Below are 23,055 nucleotides of genomic sequence, written 5' to 3'. Positions count from 1 at the left end.
GTGGCAACGGTTCGGTAGCGGTGCAGTCCACAGGTGACAAATCTTCAAAGACGACGTCGACAACCGGCAATTCGTAGAGCGGATGCGGACACGACTCCATTTGGTTGTCATCAATGACTGCTCGTCGCTTCGGCGGTGGTGGGTTGGCTAGCGCAGCAGCCTCGCGCTTTTTCACTGACGCGTAGCTTCTCTCTCTTTTTTTAGGAGGCTGCAAGTACGCCGGATATTCTTCGAAAATGCTGGGAATAGCATCTTTCTTAAGTTTCCGAATTTTGCAACCTTCCTTAAAGTCAGAGGAACTGAAGTGTCGGCTGCATACAGTAGAATAGCACGACGTCGTATTCGGCACCCAGTTTTCACGAGAAATGACTTTCAGCCATTTTGCGCACAGTTCCGGATCACTTGGTATTTCGTGGAACGATATGCCCGGCGTCCGTTGTTTACTGGATGACTTGCAGCGTGGCACACAGCAGTACGGCATCTTGTCGGGCGCAGGACTCCACAACCGATTCCACACTGCAGATAGAGAACTGATTGGGTATCAAAAAGAAAGTAACGCAAGGAAACGATAAGAACTGTGCATCGTAAATCACTGATCTTACACTAGTAAAGCAATACACGTTGCAACAACGCCAACAACTAACACGTGGTCGCGGAAAATCTAGTAAACAAACGGTCGCTTCATTTATGTACACTGCTTACAAGTTCGGTCATGCATCCCTGATATTTCAAGAAAATATGTATATAAACATGCTGCTGTTGCAAAACGCATACGCTTACCTGCAACCAACACGACGGAAATCGCACAACTCTTGCTTGACGGATCGGTTAGGGTGCTTCGATGGGCCTCGACGCGTAGCTCGGTCTGGCATGTGAGGGCAGCATTTTAGGTAGTATGGGGTGTGAGCGCCTCTAGCGGAGAGCCGAGGCGTAAATCGAGGAGGAAAGGAGAGGGCAATGGACGGTCTCCGCGGCACCATTGCGCGGGCATGAAAAATATAGGAGGCTATGTCTCAGCCATATGCAGCTGCGAGCGTTGCGAGCTTCCGCGAAGAGAACCGTGTAAGCCTATCCACAATTGCTGCGGTGACGCATTTCGTGGGGACCTCGAGGTGCCGCTTCAACACGCCCTCGGTGCCGTTGTGACTAAACGCGTTCGGCGGGCCAACTATTGTTGCTGAGCCCGCCACCGCCGACATGGTCTCTCTGCATCAAGAAGAGCTTCCCTAACATAAGAGTGCTTTGCCGTACATGGGCCTCAGGATTCGTCACAGTCTGCTGACACTCGGGGCGACTACAGGACGCAAGACAATGGACAACCGGCGACCACGCTGCGGGGGGTCAGCTCGGGAAACCAACGCGCCTTTCAAGACTCAGGATAATGGACAACCCAATGTTACTAGACTAGCTTCAGTTTTAAAACTCGGCGCCGTTGCGCGGAACCGCCACCCGCCCGCGCCTTCGTGGCGCTGCAGTCGCGCCCAGCTTCGCTTTCTCACCAGCCGGCTACGTGGGCGGGCTGGACTAAGCACGCGGTGCAGCGTTGGTGTATTCTGTGGTTCGTTGTTGGCGGCGAATTTCAGCAAGCATGTCATCCGTGAAACTGTAGCCTTCGCCGAGTTTCTTACGAATATCAGCAGACGATGCCGAGATGCTGCGTAGGCCGCTATCAGAACGATGTCGACAGTTCGGCGCGCCACTTTTTCTGTGCTCCCAGCAATGCGACGCTTCGCTCGGCGTGAGACAGAGCGATTCCTCGTGCCGACCGGGAACAGTTGTTGTTGTTGTAGCCTGTGATGCGTGTGGCTCCTACCCACGATGGGGCATTGGCCAAGAAATGGGTGGATTATTCGAAATTATCAAGGAGCAGAAATTTCCTAATAGCTATTAAAATAGCATTGAATAGCGCAGAATTATCTGTTAAATAAAATCAGGAACGTCATATTGAATGAGCAATAATTAATTTAATGGTAAAAACAAAAAGAAGGAAATTTAGCAGGGCATTCGTTTAGATTCCGTAAGGAATGTTCCGACAGCGAAGCATGCATCCCTGCGGCTGAATCCCAAAGTGGACGCTCCGAACGAAAGAAGACCGGGATAGATAGATAGAATAAACTTTAATGTCCAACGGGAAAGGTGATCTACCCACGCCCCGATGATGATGATGATGAAAAACGTTTATTTGCTCTATTTTGCAGTGATTTTTGCGGCATCAGATGGAGTCTTCCATCTTCTCTCCAGGGTCGGTTCCCCTATAGTCCAGGGCTCCGCTGAGGGTAGCTGCCCTGCGTGCACGCCTTACTAGTCCTTGTTGGACTTTCAGGATGTCGCTGGATAGCATCCTCTCCCACTGTTCCGCACTCGGGTTTTTTATTATGACTAGCCCTTCTGTTTTCTGGCAAGCCCATGTGGTTATAGGGTTGGTTTGTCTCCACACCATGGGCACTTGCTCTCGTACTGCGTGGGGTAGATCTTGCTTAGCATGTTTAGGCACGGGAATGTTCCCATTTGTAGCTGTCGCCATGCTACGGCGTCTTCTCTGTTTAGTTGTTTGTGAGGGGGCGGGTATTTTCGTCTGATGCCTCTGTAGTAATTGAGTATCTCTGAATAGCTTTGGGCTACCGGCTCGGGTTCCTCAGCGGGGTCGGGAATGTGGGATGCTCGGTTTGTTGCGTGCCCTCGAGCTATCCTATCGGCCTCCTGATTTCCCGTAATGTGGGTATGTCCCGGCACCCAAACTATCGTGTGTTTGGCCTGGTTGTTGACGGTTTTGCCACTTGAGCGGATGATGCGGAGCGCGCTGTGGCTGATTCTGCCGTTTAGGTAGTTGCGGCATGCTGCTTGTGAATCTGTGAGTATGGTTAAGGACCTGTTGGATCGGTAGCCCTCCGCTGCCGCTAGAGCCACGGCTGCCTCTTCGGCCTCAACTACCGTACAGTTCCGAATTGATGCGCTGGTGATTTCTTTTAGGTCCGAGTTGATCACCGTTGCGACTTTGCTTTTCTTGTGGTTTTTGTCCTGAGTGTAGGTAGCGGCGTCTACGTACACTGTGTCATGTCTAGTTGCCAGTGTTCTTTGTACATACTCTGCTCTTGCTTGTCTTCGTGCCATGTGTAGGTTCGGGTCCATATTGCTGGGTATTGGTGCTACTTTGATGATGTTTCTGTATTCGTCCGGTATCGTCTCCGTGCTTTGTGTCTCCTTTATGGTAGCTTCACCGCCGTATCTACTCAGGAGTCTTCTGCCCGTTGCCGATAGCCTTAGTCTTTGCATTTGCGCGATTATCTGCGCTTCTTGGAGCTCCTCGAGACTGTTGTGTAGCCCCAGGGCCAGGAGTTTGTCGGTCGATGTTGACTGCGGTAGGTGGAGCGCCGTCTTGAGGGCTTTCCTCAGGATTGCGTCCGCTTGTTGCATTTCGTGCTTCGTACAGTGGTAGTACGGGAGGCTGTACGTCACTCTACTGACCACCAGGCTTCTGACCAGTTTGAGTGTGTCTGCTTCCTTCATGTCGTGTCTTTTCCGCGAGACCCGCGTTATCATGCGGGCCACTTGGTTGGCTGCAGTTTTAAGTAGTGTTAGGGTGTGGGTACATCGTTGGTTTGATTGTATCCACATTCCTAATATCCTGATGAGCGTCTTCTCCGGGATTGGCTGTCCCTCGAGGTGGATGTTCAACTTCATGTTTACTTCCTCTGGGACGGTGCGATTCTTCTTGCCTCGCCATACTCTTAGGAGCTCGGACTTCTCCGTTGAGGAGGCTAGACCTCTTGCCTTGACATATTTCTCTACGCATGTCGCAGCTTCTTGTAATCTTTCTTCCTTTTCCCTGAGTGAGCCTTTGGTGACCCATACAGTGATATCGTCGGCGTATATGGCGTGGCGTACGCCGTTGATTTGGTCTAGTTGTTGGGCCAGTGCAATCATAGCAACATTGAATAGGATGGGTGAGATGACCGATCCCTGCGGTGTGCCTTTGTTTGGGGTGTTGAACTTTTCGGATCTCAGCTCGCCCAGGCCGATTGTTGCTGTTCTGTTGGACAAAAATGCCTTGACGTAGCTGTGTATTTTCATGCCGCAATTTAGGTTGTCTAGTCCTGTCAGGATGGCTTCGTGGCTTACGTTGTCAAAGGCGCCTTTGACGTCCAGTGCCATGATGATGTGCTCTCCGTTGAGCGGGATATTGCTCAGTACCTCTTCCCTGATTTGCAGCAGTACATCTTGGGTCGAGAGCCTGGCTCTGAAACCAAACATGCTGTGGGGGTACAGCTCGTTTTCTTCCATATGATTTTGTAGCCTCCTCGTAACCACTCTCTCATAGATCTTGCCTAGGCATGATGTAAGAGAGATCGGTCTGAGGTTTTCCACTTGAAGTTTCTTGCCTGGTTTCGGGATCATGATGACTTCCGCGTGTTTCCATTCTTCTGGTACTGTTCCCGCTTGCCAGTGTCCATTGAGATATGCGGTTAGCTTTTCGACTAGCTCGTCTCCGAGGTTGCGGATGAGCGTGTTTTTGATCTTGTCCGCACCTGCGGCTGTGTTCTTTGTTGCGCTTCTTATCGCCGCGTACACCTCTTCCCGGGTGATGGGTCTATCCAGCCTTCCATTTTCTTCTCCTTTGTAGCGCTCTGTGTAGGCTGCTGGGTCACCGTCGCCGTAGCACTTTTTGCGTACTTTGTCCAATAGTTCCGAATCTGTTCCCTCGTACTGGTGCACCAGTCGGTATATGACTTTGTTGTTTTCGGTCTTTGATTTTGCCGGATCTAGGAGTGCCTTCAGTACACGCCATGTTTTCGCAGTGCTCAAGGTTCCGTTTAGAGAGTCACTAAATTGTTGCCAATTTTGCTTCGCTAGCTGCGCCGCGTATTCTTCTGCTTTTTTCGTGATTTCCGCGATCTTTAGCTTGAGCTTTCTGTTGTATTTCTGTCTTTTCCACCTTTTTGTGAGCCCCCTTCTGGCTTCCCATAGTCTGAGAAGTCTAGAGTCCACGTCCGGCGTCTGCGCCGTACGCTCAATTTCTTTGGTGTCAGGGGGCGAGTGCCGCCGCCTCAGATGCAGGCTGGGAGGAAGACGGGGAACACTGCGAAATCAACGGCACGCGCTCGTGCCACTGCTCCCGCGTTCGTCGTCGTCTTCCACAGCTGCACGGCCGTTCATCTTTCCAGCGTAGAATTTCGCTTCACTTCTGTCGTCGTAATGGGGAGGCCGCGTTTACGGGGGTATGAGCCATTGCTTAAGGGAGTATGAGCCACTCATGGTCTTACGTAACGGAAAGATTTATATTTTGAAGAAATTTAATTTCAAAGAATCACAAGCGGCAAATCGCAGGCGATGGCTGCTAACCACGCCGCCGAGCAAACTCGAGACATCGAACGCAAGCGACAACTGCGGACTGCGGGCATACCATCAGTGACGTCGTTCTCACTCGCGGCCGATTGTGTGCGTAACCTCATAACTGAGAAATACTTTAATGAACCCTCGGGATTAACCCAGTGCTAAACACAGGGGACGCACGTTTCAGCTTCGCTGATTAAGCATCTTGACGGAATGAAAAATCCGGCTTCTTTTTTTTTTTGTGTGTGTGTGTGTGGCTTGTGTGTACAAAGACCGACCTCATCTTTCTTTTTGTAGCGCTTCTTTGGCGTGGTGACAAGCTTCGGTGGGGATGAAGATCATCCTAAAATCACGCACTTTGGCCAGATATTCAGGCTCCTGAGCCTAAACTGCGCGTAACGTTAGGACGACAGGAAGAAACACACGACATTTAGAGACGCAGCTTCTGCGCTTCGCTGTATGCGTTTCTTCCTTTCGTGCAGTTTACCCTTCTTTCAGTATTAACGAACTGGTGCGATAAATCTTATTGCTGTAGGTGGATATCGCTTTCTCGTGGTCTCACTAATTCGGACAAGGGGAACGCCAGCGAGCGTGAAACACGCACCAACGGCGGCCCGTCCGCACGAGCTCAAGGCTGTGACGAGGCGTCTGCAGTGGAGCCCGATGGAACAGCGTTGCCCTCTGGCGGCTGACACAGAAGTGGCGACAGCGGCTGTAAGCGCGCGGGCGGGGAGTTTTACAACTGAAGCTAGTCTAGTAACGTTGGGACAACCGGCGGGTCGACTGCTTTTACGTTTGACGCTGCGAGTCGGTGGTGAACTGCCGTTTTTCCCTCACCTGGGGATCTAGGGAGAACGGAGTGTTTATAAGCGGCTGTTTGTCGGCTACTAGGTGTGCTCGTGCTCGTCGGTGTGCTTGTCAGCGTGCTCGTCAGCGTGCTCGTAATGTGCTCGTCAATGTACTCGTCATCGTGCTCGTAAGCTGTATATTGTATGCTTCGAATGGCGTGCTCCATTTGGGAGCCACGCTCGGCTGTCGAATTTATCTCTTGTTTAAAATGTAAATACTGTAAATACACTCTGTACGCCTAGTTCCTCCCAAGTTCCTCTCTACGACCTTCAACCCCTTCAACTGGTGGCAGCGGCGAAATCGTCCTCTACATCTTACAGTGGGACGTGCTAAAGCCTCATCTGAATTACACAAGCTAATTAGAGATCACACGCTAATTTCTGATATTTTAGTTGGGACTTACAAATGCTAAAGCTAGCAGGTAATGTAATCTGCATAGAAGACATGCGATTATTAGGATGGATGCTAAAGTAAAATATTCTAAACTGCTGATGGTAGGCGATTAGGCGTTGTTAAGAGAATACTAGCGAATTTGCAGGTATAGACGCGAGAGCCTCTGGACCTGCAGTGGACCCAAAACACCATGCTAATAAAGCTGCCTGTTGCTTTCGACGGTTCTTCAGCCTGCATAATAAATGATCCAGTGATGCCCTGCCAATTCAGACAAGCCCACGGTAAAGACTGCGCATTGCATACTGGAGTAGGGGCACATGCCACACTATACAGCGTGCTTTAAAGACTGAGCTCCAGGCCGATCAAAATAAATGTAAATTAAATATTTGGCCGTGAAAACATTGTGATGTACATAGCGGATAGCTTTAAGTCCGCTAGCGTGTCATACGTTCCAGACAATGAGTTTTAGTAAATGGTTATGCTGTGTCCGCGGCTGGGATTTCTGCTCTTGTTTCTTCAAATTCATCTTTACTTGCGCATGTTGTTGACACCCGACATGCGCTGACCTAAATCCAAGCGGTCAACTTTGCGCGCTGAGGCGCTCCTCTTCAACACCACTTATTCAATCCTGTTTGTTATTAACCTGAGATACTTCAAGAAATTTCGTGCGGTAGGAATAAGTGACCAACAACATTACGAGCTTCTCACCCTCAGTCCAACGCCCGCACCCCACCCCCCCTTCAACTACGAGAAAAATGCTTTCGTAGCAAGAAAGCAATCAAATAATTTTTTTTTGTCAGGCTGTGGTTTGGTAATATTGCACTTAAAGAGCTAACTTGCACAGTTATGTTTCGCTGTTAGAATCGTGAACCACACCTTCAGCACGACAGTCGGGGCTTCGACAGATGGCGACGTCCACGCTGTCATCTAGGTTACCTGCGTATAGAACCAGACAACGCCATTCGGTAAAGAGATCGCTGGAGACAACTTCGGCGTTAGCATTTTAATTACCCCATTCGAAGAAAGCGCAAGAAACTCGGCCATTAAGAAGGACAGCAGTACTTACATATACGCGTGTGTGTCAGTATTGAGGGTTGAGTCAGTTTTAGCTAAGGCGAAATAATAAAACAACAAAGAGAACGCAGGGAAAATAACACGGACGACACCAACACAAGCGATTCTGTTCGCATAGTCTTTGAGCTCTTTCGTCTTCAGCGCGGCTTACAAATGCTGGAACGAATGAATGAACTGTTCTTGCAGTCAAGAATCTCTGAGACTGGACATTGCTAACCTGTGCTGTCATAACCCGATAGCAGATGATGCAAGATCGCAGCTACTTAATTCCTATGCGAGCGTTGCGAGGCGAGCCTTGTGGAATAAAAACACTTAGTTTGCCTTACGATGCGAATCTCTCGAGCTTCTGAATGTTAATGTGCGCCGTAAATGCAGATATTTGTAAATATATGTAATAATATTCCGGTTATGATAGACATTCAGACAGTAATTTTCCGCGAACCGTTTGTTCGATAAGGAGCCTAAAGTGTTTGTGTCATTCACATAGCGGTTTATACGGGGTGATCATTTTTCAGTTTTCTCAAATATTTAAATACCGCCTGTTGGTGATAATTGTAGTCTTTGAGCTTGATTATTCGGAGAGGTGGACATTACTTGCACAAGAAGGCGATGCGCGTGTTCACCCAATGAACTAGATTTTAACTAGTTAATTTGCTAATTAACCACTTTGCCACGCATATAGCAATTTACGAATTGTAGCCAGTGAGATTAAGCGGGATTAATCTCAAACTAAGCGGGATGATTCCACAAGGCTCGTCTCTTAACATAATGACCACGAAATTTCTCGCTGCCACAGCGAATTCAGATTTCCGAGGCGGGAATATGGATGTCAAGGTATGCCACAGAGTGATACACGTTGGTCCATTTCAAGCTTGTCGATTAGATATCGCTGCATTTTATTTTCGAGCTGCAATCTCAAAGTCAGGCATTGACAGAGTAAGTGACAGTGTTGTATAATTTTTAGTTCTCACGGCGAGTAGACAGGCATGATATACTTCTATCTGTTCATCAGTTAAATATTGCAAATAAAAGCCCCCTCCCCCCCCCGCCCCCCGCCTCATCTCGCTTTCAAAGCACAAGCGATCGATCACCTGCATGTAAGCAAGGGAGGCAGTGAACCGAGTAGAGCAATAAATGTGGCTAGTTTGATTATAATAACTTCTATAACGCCACAAACCTAAAAGTGCAACACGAACAACAGATACAGACACATAAGTTTACCCTTCAGACCTGTGCGTCTGTATCTCTGTTGTTCACGTTGTGCGCACAAGTCAGTGCACTGTCGAAATCGCTCTGAGGGAGGCCCTCCCCGTAACGACCGCTACTGAAAAAAAAGCCAGCTTTTGCAATTGGTTATTTGTTTTTTATTTATTATACATTTGTTTACTACACAGACATCCTATAGTTCCGAGGTGTGCCTCAAGCACCATAAGCATAATGTAACCTGTTAAAACCACCGCTTTCTTCCGTGTGGCAGGAGTACATTGATGCAGAAGAGCTTCAATGAGGGATAAAGTGGGGATTCTATTACATAGCAATTTGATCTGCAACCTTAGAAACCATGGAATAATTGCTAATGTTAAAGCACAACATGTCTCATTACGCGATAATCTGGCGTTGGACTAGACGGCGTGACCGAATACAGAGTAAAGGAAGAGTAAAAGCACGTAAAAAATTCTCGAATTGACGTAAAATTCCTCAGGGAAGTTCCTGTAAAAAAAGTAAATTAACACATTTGAAAAGAGTATTAGGTGAATTTTCTTCTGGGGGAGAATCAAACCCGGGTCTCCGGTGTGTCAGTCGAGCACGCTTCTCGGACGCCACGGCGGCTCCACGGCTCTGGTTGAATAAATGGGTGCCTAGTGCGCGTGTCGCTGGGTACTTGACGGCGCAAGCAACGGGTAGGAGGTGGCGCCACGTCATGAGTGTATAACATGTGTATAAAATAAAAAAAAAGCATTATTGTCCAATTGACTGCCGCGCAGCTGTCCTTCGAGTGGTGAACTCCTCATGAGCAAGCGAGCGCGTTGAGACACTTGGCACGTTTTTATTTGGCCTTTCCAAGGCACAGTTAAGACACAGGCGAATGCTAGCGCGGACAAGGAACCAGCAGAAAAAGAAAAACAAAGCATTTTACCAGACTGGCCGCAAGGCTTTCGCTTTACCACACGTGAGCAGTCTGAAGGGTCTCTGTCAAATTATTGCACTTTTTCTTCGCATTTGTTCATTTTTTTATTTCGTTTGCCACATCCCTGGCATGCGTAGTGCTTGGGAGGAGCCCCTAAATGATAAAAGAGGTTATATAGGACGCATGGTACAGTCGGCAAGTTGGTAAATGGTCATGACCGCTAGAGCGCTGAGGAAGCCAGGCATACCTGTGTGCTTTATTTTTTGTCTTCGTTCTTGGCAACTCTTGGTCCTCTATAGTACCTGCGTTTTTTGTGTGCTCGTTTTTGGCGCTAAGAAGCCGGGCTAACACAAGTGGCGAGAACACGGTTGATATGCCATAAGGGTCAGGTTCCCCACCTCCGCCGTAAGTTTATATAGAACCGAAAGCTCGATTACAACCACACGATGCGCTTGCGGTGTGGGGATTCGCACGAAGGTGCACATGGCCTGTCGTCTTTAACTTACCGTGAGCCGCTCGTAAGGAGATGGCGAGGAGTTTTTCGTGCCCTGTTGGAACGGAGAAATAATAGATTACGCCTCAGTTACGATATGAAGTGAATATCCGTTGTAGCAAACGTCTTCGTGCGGCTGAATTACAGTGGTATAATCTTTTAGTATGGCATATATAGCTGAACTCAGTCATGATGTATTTGTCATGCACGTCTACACTCATAAAACGGTTGCATCCTTTGGGGTGCACATTTGTCCCATAATGATAATCGTCATCTGCCTTGCTTGCGTTTCCTTTCTAGAAAATTCGGCGCTCGCTACTATATTGTCGAGAATGCTGCGTCACACTGATAACGCGCATGCCGTTCGTGACTGGTAAGTACCGGGCTAGCAGCGTTAAAGAAAGGAAACGCGGGCATGACAGATGACGAATATTGTTGTGGGACAAGATAAGCCCCAACGGGTGTAAATATTTCTAAGAGTGTACCTATGTATGACAGCAACTGATTTGTAAGTACAGTGCACGACTGAGCTGCAAATCCGCGTGGCAGTTCTGATACCTCTCCAGAGACACGACTCTTCGATGTCAAAGCTCTACAAGTGCGAGGATTTCTTTCTTCATGAAAATGACCAGTGAGCCATAATTCGCCACGCGAAACACAGTTTGTGATCTCCTCGCAAGGGAAGTCAGGTCCAGCAGCGAGCGCAAAGTTCTTGGTCTCAGTGGTGACAACACGACGGAGGTAGCTGCTATTCTTTGCATGAATTATTCTTGACCCAAATCGCAAACAAGGGTATACATTTTGTAGATATCGCGTTGATGTTGTTTTCATGGCACATCATAAATTAGAGAAAGTCTTCGGGGCTCCACAGGATAGCTAAAATGGGCATACAGAGGGACAAATGACAGAAACAGGCATTTATATGCAGTACAAAGTCAGTGCCTATGTGCGCCCCTTCTTAACCCACATACAAAAAGCGGGTGCGACCCCGAAGCGCAGGAAGCGATAGGCATTTGCCTGTAATCCGCCCTAACCCTCTGCGCCCGTATGCACAGCACTAAGGTGGTGATACGGCAGCCGATCGATAAGCACTCACTGTTGGCTAAGTCGCCGAGACTGATGAGGAAGACACTAGAGGCGAAGAACACCACGAGCACCGAGACGGCAATGAATGCAACCACGAGAAGTCGACCCTTGGTCTGCAGCTTTGAGGAAGGTACTGGATAGCGCCGCCTGCATTTGGGGCAGAAACAAAAATAGCCGCACGTGTTTCAAGCTACACTACGAGAATTGTTAGGATTGTTTAGTTTGGTTAAGTAATTATTTATACGATATTCAATTTGCACTTATCAGGCGCAACAAAGTGATTTAGCGGAGTTAAATGAAGAGCAAGGATTTCCTGCTTGAATTCGCCATCAAAATGTCAGCGTCGATACACAAGCATCGAGTATATATTTCCCAAAAGTCTAGATGTTTGGGTCAGTTTGCAGCACGTCGTTAAATATATTAAAGGCGGTAAACTGCGTGAAACCTCCGGCGAGCGCTGTTCTTTTTTTCTTATTGTTTCTCATGCATCCTCCAGGATTCTTTCCATTTTTATTGTGTTCTTTGACGCCATTGTCAGCTTTTCCTCCCGCATTTTATCACAGTGTAACTTCATAAGTGGAGGGAGTTATTGTGGGTTCATTTGTGCATGCGCCAAGCTCCACAGTGTTTAAGGATGTTCATCAACCCTGAACTTGCAGGTTAGCGCCTGAGTGTCGCGCGTCCTGTGTCTCTCGTGCCCTTTGAGCTTGTTAAGAATACATTTTCGCAGGTTGGGACAGTTTTTGCCTAACAAATACATAACACAGCAGCTCACGGTGTCTTTCGTGGTATTTTGTTTTGTATTCCGTTTGAATCTTGTTTATTATTAATAATGAACTTGACCCGAGCAAATGTCATCGAAATCTCAAAACTTCGAGAGGAGGCAAAATGAGTTTCAAACCGGTCTTCCGTTTTTGGCGGTTTTCCGGCATATCAGTGCTAACTTTAAGTTAGGACCAACAATTATTGTGTTGCAGAAGTGTAGTTTACGACTGCAACTTAAAGCACCCTCTTAACTGCCTTCACGTTGTTCCAGAGGAGGCGAAATAATGGGCGTTGCTGTAAGCTGAACAGGAACAGCGAATGCAAAAAACGTCCACTATAGTACAGTTGCACTGAAAACGTCCCGTTTGCATTCGCATAAGTGAATATGCGTTTGCGTAACTAGTATAGTAACTAGATCAAGGTATTGCAATTGCAACTTCATTTTCGCAAGAAGAGCACAAGAACATGGAAAATTGTGAAGAATAAAGGTGATGCTTTCTTTTCCACAACGATGGGTGCAGGAACGAGTGCCAGCCCGAAAACAACCAAGTTGACAGGGCGTACTTGTCTAATCCGTACAGCACTGACTTACTAGCTTTACGGGAAAAGCAGACACCGGAGGATGTCAAGATTGGGGGCTCAATCCCATCGCTCGTGATCCGTTGTCAAGACTGGAGTCGGGCATGAATTAGAAGGTAGCTGGCCCATGCCGTCGTCTAACTTATCCAGGCTGAGGACGTTGATGAAGGGAAGGACTGCTTCTCATCGAGAACGAGGAATATGGGTTTATTTACAGTATTACAGAAATACATCAGTCTAACATGGCTGCTTGGGAGAGAGTGACCTGAGCAACCGCACAACAGCGGTTTTTAAACACTCGGTCCTCTCCCGATACAAGGTGCTGCGAACGTTCGTTGAGTCATCGCAAACTAGCCGCCTCCCCACAGGACGGTCTACGCACATAAATGCACACACGTTCGAATGTCCGGAGCCGACGTCAGAGGGGCCACGTAGAACTCGGAGCCGTTCCGGGTAGCGCGTTGGGGAGTTTGGGAACAATAGCTGGTCCGCAGAACTCATTCCGTCACAAAGTCGATTTAGTCAAGCTGTGGCTAGAAGTTGGTGGCGACGCTCCCGGAATGTTGCCGTCATAGTCGTAAGTGGGTGGCAATCTTGCACTGCAGCTGGCCATTCTTAACAGCGCCGGGATGTTGCCGCCATAGTCGTATGGGTGGCAAACTTGAACTGCAGCTGGCCGTTCTTAACAAGGAAATGTAAAACGACTGTCCCAGGCACCTTAGGGAAGACGCCACACCCGTCGTCGTTCTTAGTTTGTGGCAGCAGCGGCAGGTTTCAATATACTTATCAACATAACTTCAAAATCTAGCAACAAACTCTAGCATATTCTTTCGAGTACCCTGTCAGTCGATGCATGAGAGATACTCGTGCTTGTGTTTGCTATATCGACTACATGCGTCCCATTTAGTCAAACACTATGTGAGTCCACGACGTGCGCTTACTATTGAATGCATGTAATACCTGAAGCTCTTCTCATCCGGAACCTTATCGAGGACCATACACTGCCGGCATGTTGTTAAAATTCTTTCCAAGCGGCCTTACCTCCGATAGCGCACTTTCTCAACCGACGGCGTCGGCTCCATGCTGCTCCTAGTCCTTGTTACGTGCTAAAAAAAAGCAGCAAATTCGCCAAAAACTTGCAGGCTTGCAGCTCAAACGGACAATAATGGATGCGTTGTTGTTGTTGTTGTTGTTGTTGTTGTTGTTGTCCTTAGTGGCCGTGGCACATACCCACAGTGGGGGATTGGCCAAGAATCGGGCGGTTTAATTAGGTGCCTAGGTGGATGCGTCACTAGTCTTCTTCATCGTCGTCACTGTTGTTGTGATTTCACATAATTGCCGTGTCGCATTTGTAAATAATTAATTTGTCCACACTGCAGACTGGCAAGCGAAACTGCAGTGGGAGAATGATTTCGACTACAGTCAGATAACACTGAAGTTAGGAATAATTAAGGAAGTGAAGACTTTATTACATATGGGTCACAGAAAGAAAACAGTTTAAGCAGGTCGAATCAACCGGGTCTTCCACCACACCGGGTTTCCGACGTACTGGCAAAATAAAAGCGTCCATGGCTGGTTGATCCCAAGTCGGACACGTGATGTCAACTTATTTGACTATCACACACAAATTACACAAATTACGGTGCACGTTTGCTAGAGCACCCTGCAGGTGTACGTTTTCAGTTGTGGAAACTTACCTCAGTTGAGTGGAGATGTTCTTTTAAGAGGTTCTTGTGACCTTCTGCAGATGAAGTATACATGCATAAAAGAAATTCCCGATACATATTCTGGTCCGCAGTCGGCTTTCCAGGTCCATCTCGCCAATCCACAAGGTGATCGCGGCGGCCAGAATTGGTTGCCATATTGTTGTACCTTGCAGGAGCGATCGCAGAAGTTGCTACGCCTTCGAACCGTGAAGATTACCCTAGATGGCTGAGCAGACACTCTGCCAACTCTGCGCACGCCACAGGTTGGCCTGGCATCGGCATACGGAAGGCAGCCTTACCGCCGGAAGGCAGTCCAGTGCGCAGGCTGCTTGGTCCGCAGGGTGCGGCGCTCAACTTGGCATCGTGCAGCTCATAGACTAAGCAGCTGCACGTCCTGTAGCGGCTGGTATTACTGTATGGTCACCCGGAAGGCGGCTGCCGCTGCACTGTTTTGAATGACCCACCTGATGTCACCGCTGTAATTATTGGCGAAGATACACCGGAAGGCATCCCAGTGGATCAATGTGCAGGACCGTGATGTGGGGGATTGAGCGGACGAGGGCATAAGCATGATGGGAAGGCGTCGATGGCTGTTCTTTAGCTGCGGGTACCCCTGCGTATGCAAGTGTCCTCCCCAGTGTTTAGGATGAGAAGGCCAGCCTGAAATGCAGCAGCTACGAAAGCTCTGCCGCGGGTGTTGCAGCTGCGGCTACCACAGGCTGCATGATGTGCATTGAAGTCGCCGCAGAGCACGCTGTCTTGTCCCAGACGGGCAGACATCGGCAACAGGCAGCGAGCGTCCCAGGAGCGGCAGGGGCGCACGTGGATGCTCGCCACAGTAGTGTCCGTAGATCCGAGCAGCGCGATTATCACATAGCGCTCCACTGGTGTGGAACCGAGAACTCGGCGTGAGGGATGGAGAAGGGCACGTAGAATGCACAGCGTAGGGCAGCTTGCGGATGGTAGTCGTCCAGACAGGGGGCTGCAAAACGGGAGGCCAGGGAGCACGTCGTGGTGCTGGAGTACCCGATATAGCTGGGTAGTCGGAGTGCCTCAGCCAGCACACCAGCTTTCTTCAGGGCGAGCAAGTTCCAATCGCCCCGTAGGAGACTCTCCGAGAGGTCGGCTTGACGCCGCCGCAAGGAGAGCGTGTTCCAGTGCAGCACCTTCAGGCAGCGGCGACAGTTCCCCCGGAGGCTAGCTATGGTGACTGCGCTGTTTGGCCAGGCCACCTGCCGCAAAGTAACAGGCGCGTAATGGGTTGTCCACCAGTAGGAGGGCAGTAACAGACAGCAGGAGCAGCTTCAAACTCCCCACCTCTACCCGACTGCATGTCCAAGAAGACGACGCATCTGCAGGCAAATTGTTCTCGGCAGCAGATTGAGTCGTCGCTACCAGGATGAAAGGGATACCTTTGATTATTGTCGGATGCTCAGGACGGGCAGTGAGCCTACTTTCCGGAGTAGGGGCCTCTGTGGGTTTGCACCATAGGCACTAAGGTTTTAGACAGCTTAATGGAAGCTTTGCGATTGCATCTCCTTCGTCTGGTAGCAGGACGGAGCGGCACCAGATGCAGCGCTCCAGCGGTTGTGTTTTACTTGGTGAAAGGTTCTCATCCCAACGCCGATGACCCGCAAGTGACAGCGGCGCAACTCCGGCCGTCACGCTTGAATAGCACGGGAACGCCAACAAAGCTATTGAACGCCCTGGCGTCGGTTGCCTGAGCCCAGACCGTGTTTGGTCTTCATGTCGACAGAGAGGACCAGGAGCAGCAGCCAGAAGCGTCGCCACCTTGTGCTCCTCCTGCCAGTGCGCCCACCGCGGGTTGTTTGCAGGGTGAGGTCTGCCGCAGTGAAAGCATCGAGGCCGTCGCTGCTCACAGGAGCTTGTGCAAGGTTGCCTGCCGCACCGCAGGCTTCATTCCGGGAAAACACAGGCCAACGTAGTGCGACCGTAGCGTCAAAATTGCACGCACTGAATCGGGCGGGGTCGAAACGGCTTCACAGAAGACGGCATCCGGTACAGGTGAATACATTCAGGAGAGCTTTTCGCCAGGAAACGAAATGTCACTGTGCCCCCACTACGCTTGACGGAAACCACAGGCAAGGAAGGGGAGACTGCCACCAGTAGGTCGTTGTCAGAATTGTATCTATCGACCCCGTGCACGAAGTCCGTGCACTGGAATCGGTCGATGGGAGTTCGAGCGACAACTGCAATTGACCACTTGCAGAAGTCGGAGCGCCACCTAGCATGAAAAACGGGAAGCTTGCGCCTCGCCGCTTGGTTGGAAAACATCCCGGCTCCAGCCTTGCTTTGGTACGGCGGCATCGAGTGGCGACGTTGTTTGCAGAGCTTCTTTCACGTTTTGTGAAAGCGTCGACGTTCTTTGGCAGTTGCCATATATGACCTGCCTTAAATATGATTGAAGAGGACTTCATTCTCTTGCCGTTTTTGCAAATGGGACGGACAGCTGACTTCTCACAGCGCTGGATAATGAGCGACAATGCGTGGGGTTATCTTCATGCCAACACTTCGTCCGTTTGTCAAGCACACCGCCGATGGGCTTTAAAAAAAGAGGGTTAAGTTAAGCACATAAAACTTAACGTAAACAGCGTGGACCTTCCACTTGGCCTCATAGGAGCTACGTACACACCATCCATGAAGTCGGGCATCTACGTGGTTACAGCATGGTTCACAAAAGCCATTGTCGACATTGCCGGAGAGCACTGTGAATGTGTGGCCGGATGAGTGCTTTATGCCTGTCGCATTCCCCGAACTCTTAGTTGTTGCATGGAACAACAGATGTACACGTTCTAGCTTGCAAATTTGATATTCATCTCGTGCTGTTTTGCCAAACTGCTGTGTTGCATGCTTGTGGTTTACGAAGCCGTATCCCAAATTTCGCATGCGGTAGGTTATTCAGTTTGTTTTTGCGAGCGCTAAGGCCTCAAAGCTTACGCCAACCTATTTTATTATATGTTATATTAGCTTAAATATGGGCAGCGCGTGCTTCCGCAGGCCTGTACGCTCCCGCTCACTCGCGAATACTCATCAAGGCAGATAGTTTGACGAATTGGTTCGAAGTCATGTTGGAAGAGAGCGCAACACAACTGACATGTACGGAAAAAAAAGAAGACGAGCGCAGACTCACAAGTGACATGACGTACATAGACTGGCCGCATCTGTTTGCGCCGTTTTTCACAAATCGCTTAATCGTACTCGCATCTACTCAGGGTCACTCAGTGACGAGCGCGAAAGAAAACTGCATTCTTTATACTTAAAAGCCTCAACGGGCCCTGCCAGCACGTCGCTGGCCTTCTGTTCAGCGTGGCAGAACTGGCAGGAGATGACAAGGGAATAGAAGTTGCCTGCATAAGCCACAGATCCTAGAATGCACTGTTAGCTGCCACGGCGTGCCGTCCGGGTTCGACCGCTTCACCGCTGCCGTCCGCAAACTTCTCCACATTAACCTTCGCGGGCGGAAATCTGAAGAAGTTACTATTTCCATTTTTATAATAATAGCTCGTGCAGCCGAAAGCGACTCAGTTGGCCGGCATGTCACGCCCGAGCAGCGCAGTTTGCTCATATATGGTTTGCTTTCCAACCACGGAGACGGCGCTCACGAAGCGCCGCCCCGCGGCCAGTGTTTGCGCATGCGCAGTCGTACTTCTGCAAGTGGTCAATTCCTGCCAGCTCCGTCGTGGAAAGCAGGTCTTGCAGGCGCCCAGGAGAATCCTCATCCACGACAACGATGTCCAGGTGCTTGCTTACCCGCAGCTCCACCCCACCGGAAATTTCGAAGAGCACCTGGCAAAAGGGTCCTGCTGTGGCAGGCCGTAAAACAACCGTGCCAGCATATCCTTGCTGAGCGCCTTGTTGGACGCCGCCGCGAACGTGGAAGCACCAGGAAGACTGGCGGTTTCTCGTGTTGAACCTCGCGATTGGCGACGGTGGGAATACGGAGTGACCATGGTGAAGCCACTTTCCTAGAGCGATGTGGGGCCGGAAAAGCTCTGCTCGCTCACCGTAGCCCCATCGCGGGGGTTCGGGCAGCAGGTGCAGCGCCGCTGAGCATAGCAGTGAATACAACAGCGGGTGTCATGGTCTACAAGGTAGCAAACGCTGCAGCAGAGCTGGGACGCGGCTGGCGTGCCGTTAGTATTTCGTAACCAAAGGCCAACAAATCGGGCTGTCACGATGACTTGCTCCCTCGACGGAACGACCACGACACATCGCGGCCGCTCCTCGGGAACAGCTGCCTGGTTGGTCGTGGCCTAAGGGGTGGAGGAAGCTGCCTGCAGAACACCGCGTCGTCAATGCCGCCCTCGTATTCTCGTCAACGTTTGCGGCACGTAGCCGTGTCGGAACTGACAACGAAGGGAGGGCTGTCTCTGGCTTTAAGGATGGTATGCTCGCCTCGCTGCAAAGCGAGGCGCTCAGCGCAGCGAGTCCCCAGTTGCCGCGGCAAGCTCAGGTGGCAGTTCTATTGGTGTGGCTCAAAGCAGCGATGGTCTCCAGTTGCCGCAAGAAGCTCAGGTGTCAGTTCTGTAGGCGCGGCACAAGGGCCTCGTCGGTAGTGTACCCATGGTTGGGCAAGGGCGCCAAAACTGCCGACTCCTGACTAACAAGCTATCAGCTGACAAGCGTGGCAAAGTCGTTGCTCCGGAGCATTGAACGTTCGCGCAAAACTTCAAAACACAATGGAAGGGGGTCAATAGATGTCTCGCTGGCCGCTTTGCGGTGGCGAGCCCATCGAGGGCGAAGCGGTGAGACAGACTGTGGTGCTGTGGCACCTTTTCTAGAAGGTGGACCATGTCGTGTTCCGTGAATCAACAAATTGTTTTGCTGAATAAAGGTACCGCTTCATTTCCAAGGTCCCCATAGTGGCTGATGGACGCACTCGACACTGAAATCTGCAGCGCGCGTCTTGTCATAAGGCGCAAACTATCGCGTACAAAGATATCCGCATTTCGATGGGGGCGAAATGCGAAAACACCCGTGTACTTAGATTTAGATGCACGTTAAGGAACTCCAGGTGGTCAAAATTTCCGGAGTCCTCCACTACGGCGTGCCTCATAATCAGAAAGTGGTTTTGGCAGGTAAAACCCCATAATTTGTTTCAATTTTACAAAGATATCAACACGAGGTTGCGAGTGCAGATACTTTTTTACTCGCTTCATCTCGTTCATAGCGCTTTGCGAGTCGCCGCAGTTCTCAACGACTTCAATGTTTGTCAAGATACGAACAACTATGATTGCACCCGGAGGAACCTGTACTTCAAATCCAGAATTCTATATTACTTGAGCGTGACTGATTAATGCTGTTTATAGTTGCGACACCTATCAAAGGATACTCAATTTTTATTTACAGTATATTCAAACTTATACTCGGAGCATCGTAAGATTTTTCTCTCGCTGTCATGAACAGTGTCCACAGTTGACGTTTCAGAGAACGATATTACGTGTCAAGTGGTTGCGACATGCGTTCCCACTTTCTTCCTCAACGAGACATTCTTGCTGAAAAGGCTTAGAGAATGGCACGGTGCGAGTTGTACCCTTTATTTAGAGGTCTTTAATATACGTTTTCTTCTTCTCTTGTGCAACGAGGAGAGGGGAAGAAATATATGTATGTTAATTTTATGAGCTACGGCACGTCGAATCCAAACTTGATCACCTTGGCTGCCTGCAAATAGTGTTACATAAACATTCATAAGGCAGTCCGTATTTTAGCCTTGCGCATCGGTAGCTATCATCGCACATCTCTTGTTCACTTACCCTGCCTTCAACCACATTCGGTGTCGCTACCAAAACAGTGGTCCTACAGTGGTCGTCCCCCCATGAGCTCACCAGATTACGATGCTTGGCATCAGGGACCCTTCCACCGATCCTCATTAAGGTACATTGCACAAATGCGGATGTGTTTGTATGTTGATTCACTTGTGTTCGGAAAATTAATGAAAAAAACGCGCGCAGCTTGCACTAGAGGTGCAAAGCTGGAGTTTGTGAGCTCACTGTGATCACCTAGTTATTACGTGGCTTTCCTAAGTTGTTTGTAGGTTTTGCCAGGTTATGCGAGGTTTTTGGCTAAGTTGTTGGTAGGCTTGGCTAAATTGTTCGTAGGTTTTTCGAGGTTATAGTAGGCTTGACTAAGCTTTTTCGAGGTTTTGCGAGGTTAGGCTACGTTATGCAAAGTTGTCTCGGCAGCTTCACGGTTGGAGTTTTCGAGCAGTCGCACGCCGGGATCGCTTTCTTGGCGACGAAGAGCGTTCAGGCGCCGACTCTCGCCTTCCTGAAACTCGAGAACCTTGACTCGGCGTCGCCTCTTCTCAGCCGCAGCTCGGCTCGGTGTTTCAGATCAGCTCGGCAGCGACGCAACGCTTCTCGCTTCGCAGTACGGCGCTCTTCCTGGTAAGCCGTTTGTTCTTCGGGCGTCCGGACTTTCTTCAGTCTTCCCATGAGGGTGTGTCGCTGTGTTCCCAAAGAGGTGTGTCGCTGCGTCGACTGTTCCGAGCTTTTACTAGCCTGTCACGTCACGACTCTGCTCTACGCACGTAGGGTGCGAGGAGGTTAGGTTACGTGGTTCGGTGCTTTCGCAGGTAACTTGAGGCGCCGCACAGCAATGCCGAGTTTTCTGGTAGTGCTTCATGGCGGGACTGAAAGCATAAACAGATCCGCTGTTAAAAAAAAAAACGCCATTTCTTCGTCAACCTAGAATGCCTCTTTGGTGGAATGAAGCAACAAAATGGTGAAGATAAGAGTTTCACTCATCGAGGTTACAATAGGCACAGTAAGCAGAAGCACGAATGAAAGGGCAACGACAGTTTATTGTTAGTGATTATGTCATCAACAAAAATTATAATCTTATCAGCGGTAGAGAATGCACCATGGTAATCGGTGCGCAAGTGGAGCGGCTAAATGAAAAATAAATGATTTCACCACGAGCTTAAACGTAATCCTTTCTGTGGCCGTACAAATACATTAAAATAGATTCTTTCCCAGCACTATAGAAGTATTGAGCTCCTTACTTGGCTGCCTTCATTCACCCCCGATTAACGAATTTGAAAGTGTTCTTTATGAAAATCAGTGTAACTGCAACAGCCCTCCTATAGGGCTGCACTATGTACAATTAAATAACTGTCCAGCATTTATCGGTATAGGATCACAATTAGGAAGTCGAGATGAAAGTGTTCAACGCCATAATGGACACCTTCCCTTTCGTACCAACATACTGCCCGAGCATGTCATATGAAAAAAAAAAAATGTTGAGCGATTTGGATGAAATTATAAAGGTTAGAATCAATGTTGTGCTGCGGCTTACAAATAATAAAAACAGCAACAAACCTTATGCTTACGTCAAAAACAAAAAGAAGAACAGCTCCTCACGAGGCAACGCGTCACATGAAAAGAAGAAGAAGAAGCATCATGGCGTCGAAAACGCCGGCCCGATTAGATAGATACTCGCGAGGTGGAGGATTAATGATACTTGTTTCCAGTAAAATTTGTCACAAGGCAAAAATTTCTTTTCAAATCATGGACTGCGACTGTGAAATTTTGGCCATATATTTATGTCTCCCAGGATACCATCCGTTTTTAATTATAAATGCTTATTTCCCCAGCGGTGTGCAAAGTACGCGTCAACTTGATAGGGCTGTGGCTGCATGTAGAAAAGAAATTTTGTTTGTAGGGGATTTTATTTATTTATTTATTTATTTTATTTTTTGTACCCTCAAGACCGAAGTATTACAGAGGGGAGTGGGTAAAAAAAATATACACAAATAAATAAACAAAGCAGCAATAAACAACAAATGTGGTTAGTTATTTGCATTTCAATTTAGCAGCCAAAGCAGCCTCAATTAGCCTCAATTTTTGCAGAACCGTTTTCGTAAACCTCTATGTTTATGTCCCGTACTCGAGTACTGGTAAGGCAAGCCTGTTATACACTTTTCTTTTGAGGGATAATGGCAACCTGCTGTTCATGATCTGAGAATGCCTGCTAAACGCGCACCCCAGCCCATTCTTATTCTTCTGATTATTTCAGTCTCATGATCCGGATCCGTGGTCAGTAACTGTCCTAAGTAGATGTATTCCCTTACCACTTCCAGTGCCTCGCCACCTATCGTAACCTGCTGTTCTCAAACTGTCAGAGACTGTCAAACATTACTTTAGTTTTCTGCAGATGAATTTTGAGACCCACTCTTCTGCTTTGCCTCTCCAGGTCAGTCAGCATGCATTGCAATTGGTCCCTTGAGTTACTAAGCAAGGCAATATCATCAGCGAATCGCAAGTTACTAAGGTATTCTCCATTACCTCTTTTCCCCAATTTTTCCCAATTCAGGTCAATGAATACCTCCTGTAAACACGCTGTCAATAGCATTCGAGAGATCGTATCTCCCTACCGGATGCCTTTCTTTATTGGGATTTTGTTGCTCCCTTTATGGAGGACTACAGTGGCTGTGGAGCCGCCATAGATATCTTTCAGTATTTTTACATACGGCTCGCCTACACCCTCATTCCGCAGTGCCTCCATGACTGCTGAGTTTTCGACTGAATCAAACGCTATCTCGTAATCAATGAAAGCTATATATAATGGTTGGTCATATTCCGCACATTTCTCTATCACCTGATTGATAGTGTGAATATGGTCTATTGTTG

At 48.8% G+C, this 23,055-nt stretch overlaps 2 protein-coding genes across 9 annotated transcripts in view; one reads left to right on the top strand and one right to left on the bottom strand.

Moving 5' to 3' along the window:
* The window catches only part of LOC135905594 (endothelin-converting enzyme 1-like), a 94,887-nt gene extending 81,004 nt beyond the window's left edge, over window positions 1–13,883 (bottom strand). For both annotated transcript variants that reach the window (XM_065436538.2, XM_065436539.2), the window contains exons 1-4: window positions 13,740–13,883; window positions 11,365–11,501; window positions 10,282–10,323; window positions 7,450–7,509 (exon numbers count right to left, since the gene is read on the bottom strand). In XM_065436538.2, the coding sequence (XP_065292610.2) occupies window positions 7,450–7,509; window positions 10,282–10,323; window positions 11,365–11,501; window positions 13,740–13,780 (280 nt within the window). In that variant the 5' untranslated portion in view covers window positions 13,781–13,883. The remainder of the gene's footprint in view (window positions 1–7,449; window positions 7,510–10,281; window positions 10,324–11,364; window positions 11,502–13,739) is intronic.
* LOC135902820 (uncharacterized) overlaps window positions 1–23,055 on the top strand; it is a 225,092-nt gene that overhangs the window by 69,941 nt on the left and 132,096 nt on the right. For 6 of the 7 annotated variants that reach the window (XM_070532433.1, XM_070532431.1, XM_070532436.1 and 3 more), the window contains exon 1: window positions 20,778–20,887. The exons of the other annotated variant lie outside the window; for it this stretch is intronic. In XM_070532433.1, coding sequence (XP_070388534.1) covers window positions 20,858–20,887 — 30 coding nt within the window. In that variant the 5' untranslated portion in view covers window positions 20,778–20,857. Of the gene's footprint in view, window positions 1–20,777; window positions 20,888–23,055 lie in introns of those variants that run through there. 7 annotated transcript variants of the gene reach the window in all.

The sequence above is a fragment of the Dermacentor albipictus genome, chromosome 1 (genome assembly GCF_038994185.2).
Source record: "Dermacentor albipictus isolate Rhodes 1998 colony chromosome 1, USDA_Dalb.pri_finalv2, whole genome shotgun sequence".
NCBI classification, from domain to species: domain Eukaryota; kingdom Metazoa; phylum Arthropoda; class Arachnida; order Ixodida; family Ixodidae; genus Dermacentor; species Dermacentor albipictus.
The sequence above is the reverse complement of the archived record's forward strand: the minus strand, read 5'-3'. Positions and strand labels throughout refer to the sequence as shown.